Here is a 15,454-nt window from a genome sequence, read left to right as displayed (position 1 = left end):
TTCTTAACTATAGCAATTCAAAGAAGTTTAAATCTGTTAAAGTGTATGAGGCATTTGGTATCAAACAATATAGCATTACCATTAACTGAAGGGTTTCATACCTGTGAGCATGAGTGAGTTGGATACTAGCTCATGAGTACAGGCATGAAACCTGTTTATAAACAATCTTGTAATTGTCCAATGGAAGGACAAACCATAAGACTGATAGTCACCACGAGTTTGTTGAACAGCATGTTCAATCTGAGTCCTAACATATAAGTAAGCCATTAAGCCTCCCAAGAGTCAGTATGCACTTTGTTAATGTTTGCGTACGCTTCAAGAGATTTTATTTATTTCTCCGATGGTTGTCTTTCCGTTTTGCTGTTCCTTATTTCTTGTTCAGTGATTAGCTGGAAGAATTCCATCTCCGATCTGTATGTGAGCTGGCAGCAGTTACTTCTTCATGGATTTCTTCCGTTGAAGTTCTTTGGCTCTTTGTGTATGTCGGTTGTGTAACTGACATCTTCTTTTAGTGTTTGGCCTTCCGTCTTTCTTCTTCATGAGCTATATTGGGTCGTGTTATGTGTTATATATACGCCAAGGGATGTGAAGTTTAGTGTGATCGATATTCTGATGTATTTGATGATTATTGATGAAAAGCTCAGGACTTTGCTGCTGTGACCTTGCATCATCTTCAATCTTCTGATATAATTATTATGTTCAGCTGAGATCATCTGTGTGTGAGGATTCGATCTCTTAAGTTCTGTACACAATTTGTGCATTCAATAAAATATTTTTTGTGTGTGGCTGGGTTTTTCACACTCAGGTGGAGGGTTTTCCCAGGATAAATTCTGTGTATCTTGTTCTTGTGAGATTTTTTAAGTTTCAGATTTCTGTGTCTTATGTTTCTGGTTCTAACATTAACACAGTTGGCATAAGAAGACAGACGTGAAAACTTGAAAAACCTTTATGGGTTTAAGTCTAGCCAAGTAGGGTGATGAACAATGACTACATGCAATGGCATGATGCAAACTCATTAAAACCTTTGGCCAAGGTGATGCTACAAATAGTAAGCATCAGTCAATTCTTTGATCCAAATATACAACCCAGTCAGAGGTCATAATAGTTAGGAGTAGCCTATGGTGTGTGATCAACGAGGGATTGTGTAGGGTCAAGCACTAGCCTCAGATGGGATTGGATCCAACATCTATTACTTCCCTGCGAAGGGTTGGGCCTTTCTAGTTGGAATTGGCACGGGGGACTAGTAAGGCAGAAAAGAACCCTAATGATACTTTCCCTCTCTCAACATTGTAAGGATCATTTAAAGTTCAGAATGAAAATCAAGAAACTGTAAACAATAAACCTCTCTTGAATGCTTGCTTATGTTGCACTTCGATATAAAATCTTATGCAATTGTTTTACATATTTTCTAGCGTACTTTCTTTCTTTCAGCTTCAAAAAAAAAATTACCTAGATTTTCATGCTTCTAAATTTCAGTTCAATTTTTCTTATTATTGCAAATGTTTAGTTGCTAGATGATGCATGTTACAGACATTGTTGACGATCTTTACACGACAATTGACACTTACCTCACAAGATGTTTAGGATGATGTTGTACTTGCAACTAGTTCTTTAGCTCTTGCTGCAAGTGATTCGCCTACTACTGCTTTAACAATACTTCTTCTATAGGCTCGACCTCCCTCCCCTTATGATCAAGATTGGGAGACTGATGATTAGTTTGAGAGAGATCTTTAGAACAGTACTCTTCTTATCTATAAGATATGAAAGTTTGTATGATTGTTTTGTGTTCCGTCATACTTGTCTTTATAAGTTTGTTAATCTTACCTAGAGGAACCTTGGTACCCTTGTAGGTACATGGATAAATGTCTCCTATCTAGCAATTTTCTAATGATTTTGGCTTTCTGGCTTGAGGAATTATCAGGCAAGAAAATGAGGAAGTGGTTGGATCCAAGCAAACCATGGCAATCGACTCTTCTCCTCCAACCATAATACCCATGACCAACTTTTAGGCCAGAAAAGTTAGCAATCCTTATGTTTTTATTCTCACCTTCAAGCCCCTTTCTAGTGGATGTGGAATTTTTTTTAACTATGGAAATCAAGAGGAGTGAGCTCAATGGCTTGGAGCTCAGGCCCTTTTTTATCGAAGCCCTCAACACTCTTGACAAAGTGAGCTCTCCCCCTATAAACCATAGGATGACAGAAACAGCCCGAAAGCCACCATCATCGGGTAAACTTGGTGAGATGTGAACCTTAGACCTACATGGGAAGTACATGTTCTTTGACTTTATGCACTAACGAATCATCAAATTTATTCCTCTTGTTAGCTACGATTTTGACCTAGAATATTTGAAAGAATATTTACTTGATCATGGAAGCCATTGTCATGTCATTATTCATGTTGGTCAATACATTTATTGAAAATGAAATAGAAGTTTAATAAATTAAAAACTCCAGAAATATCTAGCATGATTGATGCACTTCTATAAAAATAACAATTAATATGTTGAATTTATTTGATAATGCTTTTCAATTTTAATTTGATTAATTATTAGAATATAGCTAAAAAAATGATGTCTCCAAGTATCTATGTGATGTCCCCTTCTAGTTGACATCTGTCAGCTGAGTAGATTAGCCTATCACTAACCCTCATAGGTTGATGAGGTTGGTTAGAGGGTCCTCCGGAGTTTTGGTTCGTCATCTTCAAAGCGAGCACTCCAGATCTGGTTTTCATTTGAGGTCTCCAGGACTCTGTTTGAGATACTTTCTATTTTTAGCAGTCTTGCTATTTATAGCCAATGGGTTGGACAGGGACGGAGTATGGTTTGGCAGTCTCCAGTTCAGATGGCAGGCAATTCTGATAAGTACTTGGAGAGGTATTAATATTTAATTATTTTTAATTTAATATTAAATGGGTGAACTTTAATGTTTAATTGTTTTAAAAGTCACTTTAAGTCATAACTTAAATGAGGGTCTATCTCTCGTCAGATGGGGCCAGTTTTATATTAAATGGGAAAGTGATTTATTTTTGACACTTCAATAGTCAAAAATTAAATATTAAAAGTTAAACATCATTTAATGCCAAAATCGCACCCTTCTTGGGAATCACGCCAAACCCTAAGTGGAGAGGATTAAAGAAGATTTTAGGTCTTCTTTTCATTATGCTAAGTTTTGATTTTTTGATTGGAGCTCTGAGAGGAGTTTTGGCCAAGGGTTTCAGCAGAAGATTCTTCTGCAGTGATCAGAGGTATCGGTACAGAAAACTTGGGATTCTTGTACAACAGCATCAGAGGTTGTGAAATATCAGTTGATCTTGCTCTTCCAATTGGTTTCATTCAGGGACCAAGTTTGTGCTTATTAACCAGAGAGGCACTGTTATTCTTCAGTATTTTGTTGCAGCAGCAAACAGGGAAACAGAGGTACCCAAAGGAGATATTTATCGGTGGCTGTACGGCTGCCTAGGAAGTAGCGCCAATCACCTAAAGGGGTCTGCGATTTGCATGTTGGAGGAATCAAAAAAAAGTTATAAAAATAGCTGAAGGTGCACCTAGTCTGGAGTCATCCATTGAGCTATCATGTTAGTTGTTCTGGTCAGTCTGGAGTAAGTTACAGCATGCTGTCATAATGGACTGTGTATGACCAGCAAGGAAGAAATAAGGGTTTCCAGAATTTCATGGTATTTTTCAGTTCCTATCTAATAATGTTTGTTTATGTATTGAGGGTAGATTAAGGTTGAATAAATGTAATAAGAGTTTGATCAGTTTATTATTGAACTATAATTGATTTCTAGTGTTTCCCTATAGTTGCTTTTTGAGCTTATAATAGTCAAAGTATACTAGCTGTTCAAAAATTTGCAAAGAACAAACTTAAAACGCAACAGGGTCAACTAAACTACAATTGTCAGAGTTGAGGGCCTTTGAGGTTCTTACAATCTATCTCCAATACCAGTGTCCCATACCACTACCAATACCAATCTCCATGGAAGCATGATTAATAAATCATGATTCCTCTAGAGGCAATACAGGTACTACAAGGAATGGTGGTGTTGGTCAAGATAGTGTGGACTTGGTCCAAATTTTCTTTCTACCTATTTGGGTGTAACTCAAAAAATTATATGGAAGCTTGGGCAATTATAAAGGCTCTGGAGAAAGCCTATAAAAAGGGTTGGAAAAGGGTTAATCTATGAAACCGACTCCATGTTCTTGTCTCCCTGATCAACAAAACGAATTTACAAGAGGCTTCTTCGAGATTGACCTGAGCCATCAAGCAGACTCTTTGTTTGGCTATCAACTTTAAGTTCATATCCTTTGGCCTTGTTCCCAAAGGGTGGAATAGGGTGGCAGAATATTTAACCAAATGGGCCTCTAAAGAAATAAGTGATTGAAATGGCACTGAATGGGGTGATTTAGTATAGGGTAAATTTCAACAGCTCCTCAACATAATTGATGGTGATCAAAGGGATAAATGATAGCTTCTCGAGCTTGGCATGGAAGTGGATTGGGAAAAGCAATAATCACCGGTGGTTTTGTAGGATCCTATGGTGGATCCTTCTTCTGTTGTATTTTTTATGGCAATAGTCATATGAAAATGCTTTTGTTGTATTTTATGCCAATATATATATACACATATGCATACACACATGCACATACATACATAAATAGATACCTACATATATATATATACATATTGGTAAACCATTTGTACTCAAACATGACAAAAAAAGAAAAAAGGAAGTTACGCATATCCATAAACATTCTCAACAAATTGACAACTAGCATCATTGTTTTACGATACTAAATTTAACCCAGAAAAAGCAAGTTAGGTATTTCCACAAACATTCTCCACAAAATGACAACTAGAATCATTGTTTTGTGTTACTAAATTTAACCCAAAAAAAGCAAGTCACGCATTTCCACAAACATTCTCAACAAATTGACAAGTAGCATCATTGTTTTGTGTTACCAAATTTAACCCAAAAAAACATACCAATCCCATTTGCCACCTTCCATGCCAGATCAGCAGCTTCATTTGGAAGCAAACCTCGAATGGTCAGGTCCTGAAACCTGATTCATGGAAATTCATTTAATGCCAAATATAAACTTGCACATGTAGTTCGAAAGCATGCTAATAAAACTAGTAACACCACAAACATGTCGATGCAGTGAAAGCCTATTCTTCTCTACACCAATATAAGATTTTATTATTCTCCAAAAAAAATATTATAAAATTTAGTCTTCAAAAGAATCCCACCAAAAGAACTTGGTATTCTCTAATGCTATGACAGTTCCAAACAAAATTTCACTCCCCACCATGATATTAAGCTGGATTGCAGTTAATTGTTTTAAAGAAAACCAATTATAAGTTTGCATACAGATTTTCTGCATGGGCAGTAAATTAGCCTCACTTGATGAGATCTTGGTCTCTCTTATGCCCACATCAGAATCGCAAACTTATTCAGAATATATTTAAGTGATCATTTTCCAAGTGAAATTTTGATATTTATCCCTGCTAAAAAAATTGCAACACATAAACCACAAACTTCTGTGCATTGTCTGCTTAAACACAATTGACAAAATGCCATATCGCACCAACCGCTTTCACAACCACAGTTCAGAACTCTTGTGCACATTCTATATTTTTTCAGATATAAAGAAATATTATGGGACATGATTTTTGGGATACAACTACTTAGTTTCAATGAGAAATGGATTCATGGGAACCACTACTCATGAAATATGAGTCAATGAGTTTGACTCAAAAACTACACAGTTAAATCCCAATATTAATAGCATAATTTGACATGTTGCAGAAAATGCCTCCTCCTTACTTATTTTGAAGTCAATTTACATTTGCCCTTTTTTTATGAGTCATGGCACACAAGAACACCACTCATGAGAATGAATGGTCAACTTGGCAATCAAGGGATCAAGGTGATTGCCCATAGGGGTGCAAGACCAGGATTTTTGGAGAGATCACTTTTCCCGATACTATAACTCTATTTACTGCCAAATAATAAAACTACATTTGTAATATAAATGGAATATAACAGCACATACCATATAATTGTAGTTGAAGAGCACGAATACTTTATTTTAGACCGGGAAGGATCATGTACCAAATCAGACTCCTTCCTCTGACTAGGAGAAGCATACTTAAAGTGCCCAAAGATTATTGTCAAATAGAACACAACCGTTGACAACCACTTACAACTAACTCCTAACAACTACCCACAAGCTGACTAGTAATTAATACTTAGTCAGGTACAACATAAGATAACAAATTAATTATTATGAACTTCAGAACCTATCCATTGAACTTCTTTAAAGTATAGTTCAGTAGACATTTGAAGAGAACATGGATCTCATCTCTATTTTATTTTTCACAACATAGGGAGATGTTTACTATATATGTTGACCCACATGTTTCATGTATCTTGATTTTCAGTCTTGCAATCAAAATTTTCTTTTTCATGTCTTTACCAGATGCTGCAAACAGAATTTGTTGTCAATAAATTTCCTAAAGACCTTCCCACTATTCAATAAAAACTATTTATTAAGATAGTAGTGCATTTATTTGAAATTTTAGATAGCAACTGCATCTTACAGTAATCTTGTGTATTGTTTTTTTTGTGATGGTTTGGCTGTTGAAAGATGGCCTGAAGCAGGCAGCGTTAACACTTTCAGAAGACGAAACAGACAAACCTCCATGGGGCTGGAGCTGGCTTGGCCATTGGATACTTACCAAATTCGGAAAAGAGGAACAGTTGGAAAAGACAGAAAAAGTGAAGACGGCACAAGGCTGTATAAGTGAAGGTGGGCAGGTCACATTCTATACAAAACATCAACAGTACTAGATGCCGCCAACATTACCTCCAGTTTATTCTCACACAGATCAACAATACTAATGCCATGCCTCCCCTGCCTAAAGGTCTCATCATCCACCTGCCACCCCTTCCCTGCTCTTCAAGCTCCAAGTCACGGGCGCCATCTATGGAAACAAAAATTTGCACCCCCCCATAGTGTATTTACAAGGTGGGGCCCTTGTAAATACACTAGGGGGGGGTGCAAATTTTCGCCCCCATAGCCGTTTCACATGTCACATGGCCATACTCAACTACACATAACAGTGGTGTGATGGCGCTGCAATGCACCTGTTGTGGGCACCATTGCCCCCAAACACAGCAGTGAGATTCAACAGTCGACACCCTATACACAATTGCCATTTGCATTATGTACATGATTAGGCAATTCTGAAGCAAAATAGCCTGTTGTCATTGCATTCCTACAAATATGGGCAGAATATAATATATGAACTGAAGTAGCCTTACACTTCACTTCTAAGACAAACTGACAAAGCTGTCCAAGCAATCACCAAAGGTGGCAACAAAAATTAAGGCTTAGGTCTCTCATGTGGACGAAGGATGACTCTACTTGAACTGATCGCAAGTTCCTCATAGTTGCAATCTGAGGGGTAACGGTAAAAGGCGATGATAATTTTTTAAATCTTAAATCACCCAGAGTCTATTCAACATGCTAAACTCTCCTTTGCAAACAAGCAATCATTTTCACCTTATATATAAGAGACTGCAACCTTCCACAATCTATACGATATAAATTAAAAGTATGATAAAAGTCCACCAAAGGGTCTCTTGATCTGAAGCAAGATTGTGGGGTTTATTGGATTGACTGTAAAAGAGGCAAATCCTGTATCGGAGAAACAGGAAGATCCTTCAACAAAGGTTCAAAGAAAGGAGTACAGGTATATATCATGACTGCATTAAGAGCTCAACCGTAGCCAAGCATGAACATGTTAGATCTCATGGCATATACTTAGTAGAAGCAATAATTTTGGTGAAAGAGGAGCATGACATGAAAAAAAAACTGAGAGGGCATTGCTATTGCCAAACATCTGAAAAATCTCAAAGAGATAGAGAGTTGGAATCGGCTAATTCACGGCAACCTATTGTTCTTTTCCTCGAAGGAAAAAGAATTAATCAAATGGATGACTATTATTTAATGCTTCATTGACAATTATTTACTATTGCCATTTAGTGTTAATTAATATTGTTATTGCAATCCATCTATTTTGAACAGGGTTACCTACTTAAGGAACCCTTGTTTGTAATCTCCCGATTCATCCTCGTGATGGCTAACAAAATTGTGGTCTGAAACGTGGGTTCTATAAAATTTGTTTGGAATTTTTCTTTAAGTTTTTCTTCTTATAGTGTGTTCAATTTGTTTACTTCTTTAGGTTTCACCCTCATGACCAAGCTCGGGACCAAAACAAGCCTCGGGAAACATCTAAACTCATCAAGTGAAGACTGAATCACTGATCCTCTCAGAATCAGTGGCCAAGTAGCACCACAAAGATTGGCATCGCTAGAAAGAAAGGAGGTCCCAGAAAACATGTCGAATTAGGTACCAGAGTTCTGTCATTTCATTTCATTAAGTTTTACGCGGATCCCACAAACATACAGAATTAAGCATCCGAAAGCTTATTTTATTTATCCTTTTTTATAACATGCAATAAAAATTCGAGATGGATATAATGACCTAAAACTTCAGGCTTCTGTGAAACTCTAATGGATCAATTCTGATCTGAGTGATAAAATAAATTGATAGAATTTGTTTTTTAACACTCAATTCAGCTCCTAAGATATGACTTGTAAGGAAACGAGATTAAATTAAAGAACAATGCTCAAAAAAATTCAAAGGTCATACCAACGCAAGGTTTCTTCCTGTTCAGAGGACGCCTCAGTCAAATCCAAGTTCATATTCTGATCGATGTTGATGAAGAAACAGCTGTTGTTTTTCACCCTTGTTTTGCCTAATCTATTCAAACAGCGAGACTAGTAATGATGAGGTATATGCATATTTGGCATTCTCAGTTTGAATAGACAAGCGATGATGAGGTATGTGCATCCTTGGCATCCTGACCAAGAGAATATCGAAATGAAAAGATAAACAGATTTGATTTCGAAAGGAAATGAAAAAACAAAGAGATTTGATGTCGAAAGAGAAGGAAATGAAAAGATTGTGTTCGTTACAAAACTTGAATTTAATAATGGAGGATTGCTCACGGTGCACTGCATAATCTTCTATGTAAGCAGCAACCATGCGTCGTGAATTACTAGGCTATTAATTTTGTAAAGTACAGTAATTTTTTTAAAATTATATTTTTAATTTTTAAATATAAGATATTATAAAATGAAAATTAACAACAGCTAGATATGATATTTAGAAAGTCTATGAAATTTTCAAAAGATATTATATCTAAATTAATTTTGTAAAAGATTAAAAATAAAAATCTATTATTTAGGTGTTGGTTGAAAATTTTATATGCCGGAAGGATGTGCAAAATTGTGGTTTCAGCAACACTGTGTGTGAATATGATACTCTCCTAATTTAGGGAAGGCTCCCCCTATCTACAAACTAAACTAATCTAATATGGGTGGGACAACAGTCTTTCTTCTCCTTTCAAGAAAAACTATACTCTTTTCTCTTCACAAAAAAGTAATAGCAATTGGAAATAATTAACAGCAAATATAGAAATGAGACTTTTTTGTAGGATTTTTGGAACATAAAGGGAAGCAAAGTTTCCATGAAGGCACAAAGACCTCCGTCACTTCTCCGGGACAAAAAAACAAAAATGAAAGCACAAAGTCTTCAACATTTCTATTGTCATATCAACATTTTTAGATGATTTTCTAGTAACCAAGCACAGTATGTAGCAGCTCAAAGTCTAACTAAATGATGCACTTCACCTTGCATGCACAAGTCTTGATAATAGAAGCAGCACAAAATCTACAAGCTATCTTCTCTCTTGAGCTTTTCACACTAGCTTCAAATATGATAAGCAGCTCAAAGTTTGCAAGACCAAATCTGAAAACCAAACATATAACTCTAAATACAATTAGCAACTCAAAGTCTACAAGATTGAATTTAAATCTCTTTTGAACAATAGAACAAAAATCACAATCAACACCAGAAAATGTCGTCACATAACAACTTGAATTGGCACAAAGTCTCAACACAGCTTGCCTCTTTTATTGAAAGCAATCCAATTTCAATCTACGCTCAAAGTCTTAGAGTGCACATACAAACTGGCAGAATTTTGTTGCATTGCCAAAAGATATATATTAGAATAGACCCCCTCAAGTATTTATAGGAGAAGAGCCTTGAGAAAAAGGTGTGAGGATCCCAACTAACTTGAGAAATTCTCTCAACCGCCATGACTTATTCCAACTACAGTCCTAATTGAACTCAACTTGTAGTTGCTTTACATGTAATTACAAAAGTGCAAGTGATGAGTTAACTTGCAATTACAAAGTTATTTTTTACATGTAACTTGTCAAAACAAAATTACAAATGCATAATTAAAACTATTCTATGTGTCCAAAGACATGACTCTAACTGCTTCATCCTTTGTCTGTGATGTTCTTCATGTTGCTTCAGGATGCTAAAACTTGAAGTATTTTGGATCAGTGAAGACATCTTGAAACGGAACATGAATTTGCATCCTTAATGATCTTTGTGTCTTTGGCCAATGAACTTCAACCTTATCTTCTTGCTTGGGGTAGTACTGGATTTTCAGGAGGAAAAGGGTCGCCTTCCTCTTTTCATGTCATGACCATCTCTATCTTGAAAGCATTTTATGCTCTCAACCACGAATTGTTGTTGTATCTCTTCTTTGTATCATCCTCCAATCTTGAAATCTGCTTGCAAAATAAGGCCCATGTCTTAATCCATTGATTTGGTAGATCATGTGTGCAAACCGAACTGACAAGGGAAGGGATAAACTGATTCAAAAATGGGTTCACAAGTGAATTTTGGGTTCTAGAAGTTGCATTACAAGTAGACTTTAAATGGGAAAAATAAATGAAGGGGTGAAATGAGTGGATGAAATGGTGGGAATGGGGATCTTGATATGTGGGAAATGATGGGAATGAAGCTTGTGAATAAGGTTAATGAGTGCGGATGGATATGAATTAAATTTTGGAAGATCATCTTCATTTTAACCACATGGGAATGGGAAAAACCTTTACTTGTAATCAAGTTTTTAAAACCCAAAATTGGAAAGACAAGCTTTTTACAACTTTGAAACTTGAAGTTTTGGCAAAAGAGGATTAAGTCTTTTAACCAAAGGGGTAGATCAACTAGTTTCATCTCACTTGCAATCGGGTTTTTAAATCCCGAATGCAAGCAAAGAGGGAAAATGGGGAAAGACAATGCAATTTGCAAATTGCTTTGCAAACTTGGAACAAAAGGAAAAAATCTCTCACAAAACCGATTTTAGGCAAGAGCAAAACAAAACTAACATATATACAACTTGATCAAGGAAACTAAAACAAGAAATGAAAGCAAGAACAAGAGAAAAAAACATACCTTGATCAACAAAAACGACCTCCCAAGAACAAGAAGCAATCCTTGAAAGAAGAGAATGAATCTCTTAAATAAACAAAAGAAGATGATTCAAACCCTAGCCATGTTTTTAAAAAATGCCATATGTAGCAAAAACACCTAACAAATGCATCAAGAACCGGTCAAATGAAGCTTCCAATCCCCATGCCTAGGTAAGAGAAGCCAAAATGACTTAGGATAAGGAGGATTCATGGCACTTCCAAGAGGTAAACTGTGGCATTTGAAGAACACATGTTTGCTATTTTAACGCCTTTGAACCAGCAAAAACGACTACCATATGGCACAAAAAGAATTTCAAAATGCATGAAAATAGCTTAGGATTCAAAACGCCTTTCTCCTAAAATCTCTCCACAAAAATCGATTAAATCCTTCAACAAATTCGACTTCAATAGTTGGTCGGGTTCTTGGAGAAGGGCAACAAGTTTTAAAATTTGCAAAGAACATATGAAATCGGGTTTCTAAAACCCATGCGCAAGTTTTAATGTGTTCACTTTTCATGCATTAAGGCAAAATCGGGTTTGTGAGAGAAAACTACAAGTTTAAAATACAGGTAAAAGGGAAATAAAACTCCCTTTACAAGTTTTAAACAACTCAACAAAAGACTAGTAAAGGGAAAATAAAATTCCTTTAACAAGTCACAAAATTGATTTAAAAGACATAAAAAGAAAGGGGGAAATAAAAAGTAAGTTGCAAGTGACAAGTTTTAAATAAAGTGCACTTGTAATTGTTTTAAAATTTCCCTACAACACTAAAACAAGAAAAAATTAAAACTTGCAATCAAAGGAAAATTTCCCACTTGCAGACAGAAAGAAAACCCCTGAAATTGAAGGAAAGACATAACAAACGAACTCGAAAAATGATGAAATTTGAAACACAAATCAAGGATGGACCAAAGATCAGCCCAGTTTAACCAAAAGTGAAAATTTTGCCTCAGAAAGCATGTCTTAAGAGTAAAATCTTCAACCTGTAGTGATTGCCTAGAAACCCGAAATCACACAAAAAACTAGCAAAATAAAGACCAAAACTCACCAAAACTTGGACAATGATGGAAAAGACACCCCCAATGATTTGACACTAACAAATGTGAGTTTTGAACCTCGTAAAATATGCCTTGGAGACAAAAATGACGCATTTTAAGCAAAAATTTGTAGGGGTTGTCACATTTTTGAAAATCCAAAAAATGAGGACAACATTAGGTAAAACAAATTCACGTGTTTAATACAAAGCTTCATAGTTGTTATGTTTCAAACTATATTCATTTTTTCCAAACCATTATGAATCTTTTGTTTGCCCTTCAATAAGACTAAAAATATAATCCAGAAAGTGTTAAGGTCATCGTATGTTGCAAACTTGAGACAAAATATTAAAACTCAACAATTAAGCCCACTACGATCACCATGCTCAACTTAACTATTGTACTTAACATGTTATTTTGTTTAAGATTTAATTGTTGATTTTCATTAGTTCTTGCCAAAGGCAGGATACTATTGCATTCATTGTGTTTTTTCTTTAATTAGTTTAACCATTGAATGCATAATTAAAAAAATTAAATAAAACTCTTTAGTGTAAATTCAATTTTTATTTTATGTAACTATAAAAATACTATTTTCTTTATTCTTATTGATTTGTGTAAGTGAAAAATTTAATTTCCTTAAAAAACATACACATTATTATGCATTATTATGATGAAATACATCATTTATTAGTATTGTGTCACTATCACATTAATTAATATACTAAATACTTACACATCATATCACACATAATTTATCTTTTCTTTTTCCCTCTCCTAAAAATGTTGACTTCAGTGTATATTAATGTATTCTACCAACTTTTTTCTACTCCAAAGTTAGTGGTAGTTGGAAATTTACAAAAAGTTTTTAGAGCCCTTCAAGCCTCAAAATATTTTGTGGTGTTAAAAAAGTTTGCTTAGAAATTATGTTATACGACTCTAGACTACGGATGGCTTCTAGTCAAACGGACTAATTAATTTATTTTCCTTTATAATATTTTTTAATTTTTCTTTGTTATTTTTTAATTGATATATTATTTCCCTACCTTTTTATCTTAAAAATTATTTATTTAAGTTATATTATATGCAATTAATTATTTTGAAAGATGTTTTATTATATTATTAGAATATAAAATTTCATGTTGCGTATATTACAATATGACAAATAATATATTTAATGGAGTCGTTGTGGACCGTTGCTACTCTTAGGGTTTCTCAGAACCCTCACTCTCATGGCTTTAACTTTGTTCAATGGAGATGTTTTGGGGAAATTTTCTCCGCCCAAAATGGCTTTCCTTCATATTCTACAATGATCTTATGGAGGAAAAAAACATTTTCAGGTGGTGTGGATAGTTTGAGGACACACCCTACTTGGGGTTATATGCCTAGGAATGGCCTAAGCTAGCAACTAGAGAGTGAGTTTCTTAAGGGGAAGCAATGCAAGGGAGGGAGACAACAAGGGGTCTTCAAACACTATGCAAGGGATCAGGGTCTTCCTGAAAAATAAATCGATGGCAAATTTTGAGTCAGCTCATGTAGATATATGTAGGAATGACGAGATGATAGGGAAAGAGGAGGCATTGAGGAGGAGAGGATTAGGCAAGAAGGAAGGATGTTGTAACGTTTCCGATCCTAGGGAGAGAGGAGCAACGAGGCCAATCCAAACTGCCAAATCTACAACGATGATTTTGGATCAGGAAACAGAGACTGAAATGGCTAAACGATGAGAGGTATTTTGCAGAGTTAGGCCTGATTGGGAGGTTTAAAGGATTTTGGACAAGTCTTAGTGACCTAAACAAGTGGATTTTAGATATCTGGGGTCCATTATTGAGTGGGGATGTCCAAATATTTCCTAGAGCTTGAGGTATTTTTGTGGTTATTTTTTATAATCTATAGGATAGAAATATAATACTCTATGACTACCAGTGGAGTTGAGAGGATAAGTACTTGTTGATATTGAAGCCTCAGTATCCCGCTTTCAACACTACAACTAAACCTTTTGATAAGTCTCCTATTTGGGTAAGACTCCCTAATCTACCGTTACAATATTGGTTGGATTATTGCTTTGTTGTTATGGGTAGTTCTTTGGGCGGGTTTTTGGTAGCGACGAGGGTTCCTCAAAGTTTTTGCACATTGTGTATGCTCCTATATTGGTGAAAATGGATATGACAAAAAATATCCTAGAGGAGGTTTCGATGAAATTGGCCAAAGGTTGTTGGGTTCAACCTTTGGATTATGAGGAGATTTCGTTTCACTGGCATAGATGCTTCCAAAGTGGGCATGTTGTTGCTTCTTATGTTAAGTGCAGATCAACCAAACAGGCAACTTGGTAGAAAGATGTTTCTACAAATCCCAATTTGGTGGAAAAGGAAGACAAGTGCCTAGATGAGTCCCCAAAGGAAGTAGGTGATAAGGGTGAACATGGTGGAGTTGTGCATATTGGTCCCCAAACTCCTAAAGATTTGAATAAGGGTTTAAATTATAAGAAGGATAGTCTTAAGGCTAAGAGGGTTCAGTGCAGGAAAGAGCTAACAGCCCAGAAACATCAGGATGTTTAGAAAACTTGGAAAAGTCATTTTGAGAAAGTTTTGAGGTGGGTCAAATTGAGGAGGTGTAGGAAGAAGGGTTGAAGGTAGTTTCGAGAAAGAGAGGTAAAAGATTGAAGGATGTGGAATCTTTTAATATGCTTCTTTGTTCCTCATCCAAAATTAATGCACAGTTAGAGCAATGTAATGCTTAACCTATTAATGGGTTTAGTCTGTAGATTTATGTATCCATGGGGAGGTGGCTCCTCATATGTAGCCCCACCTAGTTCAAGCCAGGCAAAAACCTGTACTTAATAAACTCAAAACTCTATTATCAATTAAACAAAATGACAAATAATATGTAAGAAAGAAAAAAGAAAATATCAAATAAAAATAAAATATATAAAATAAAATAAATAGACAAAGTTGCATTTCATGTGAATCAAATATGATTAACACGATATATATATATATATATATATATATATATATATAATAGA

General features: G+C 35.4%; 1 protein-coding gene across 6 annotated transcripts in view; it reads right to left on the bottom strand.

The window, feature by feature from the left end:
- The window catches only part of LOC131036882 (uncharacterized), a 222,540-nt gene extending 213,411 nt beyond the window's left edge, over positions 1-9,129 (bottom strand). For 3 of the 6 annotated variants that reach the window (XM_057968892.2, XM_057968895.2, XM_059216841.1), the window contains exons 1-2: positions 8,718-9,042; positions 4,984-5,053 (exon numbers count right to left, since the gene is read on the bottom strand). Coding sequence is in view for 4 of the 6 variants with exons in the window: in XM_059216841.1 (XP_059072824.1) it covers positions 4,984-5,025 (42 nt within the window). In the remaining 2 variants the exon portion in view is untranslated. The other 3 variants (XM_057968890.2, XM_057968891.2, XM_057968889.2) reach the window with 2 other exon arrangements.
- Positions 9,130-15,454: the final 6,325 nt, after the last annotated feature.

This window comes from Cryptomeria japonica, chromosome 2 (genome assembly GCF_030272615.1).
Source record: "Cryptomeria japonica chromosome 2, Sugi_1.0, whole genome shotgun sequence".
Lineage (NCBI taxonomy): Eukaryota > Viridiplantae > Streptophyta > Pinopsida > Cupressales > Cupressaceae > Cryptomeria > Cryptomeria japonica.
This window is presented reverse-complemented; position numbering and strand designations above follow the sequence as displayed.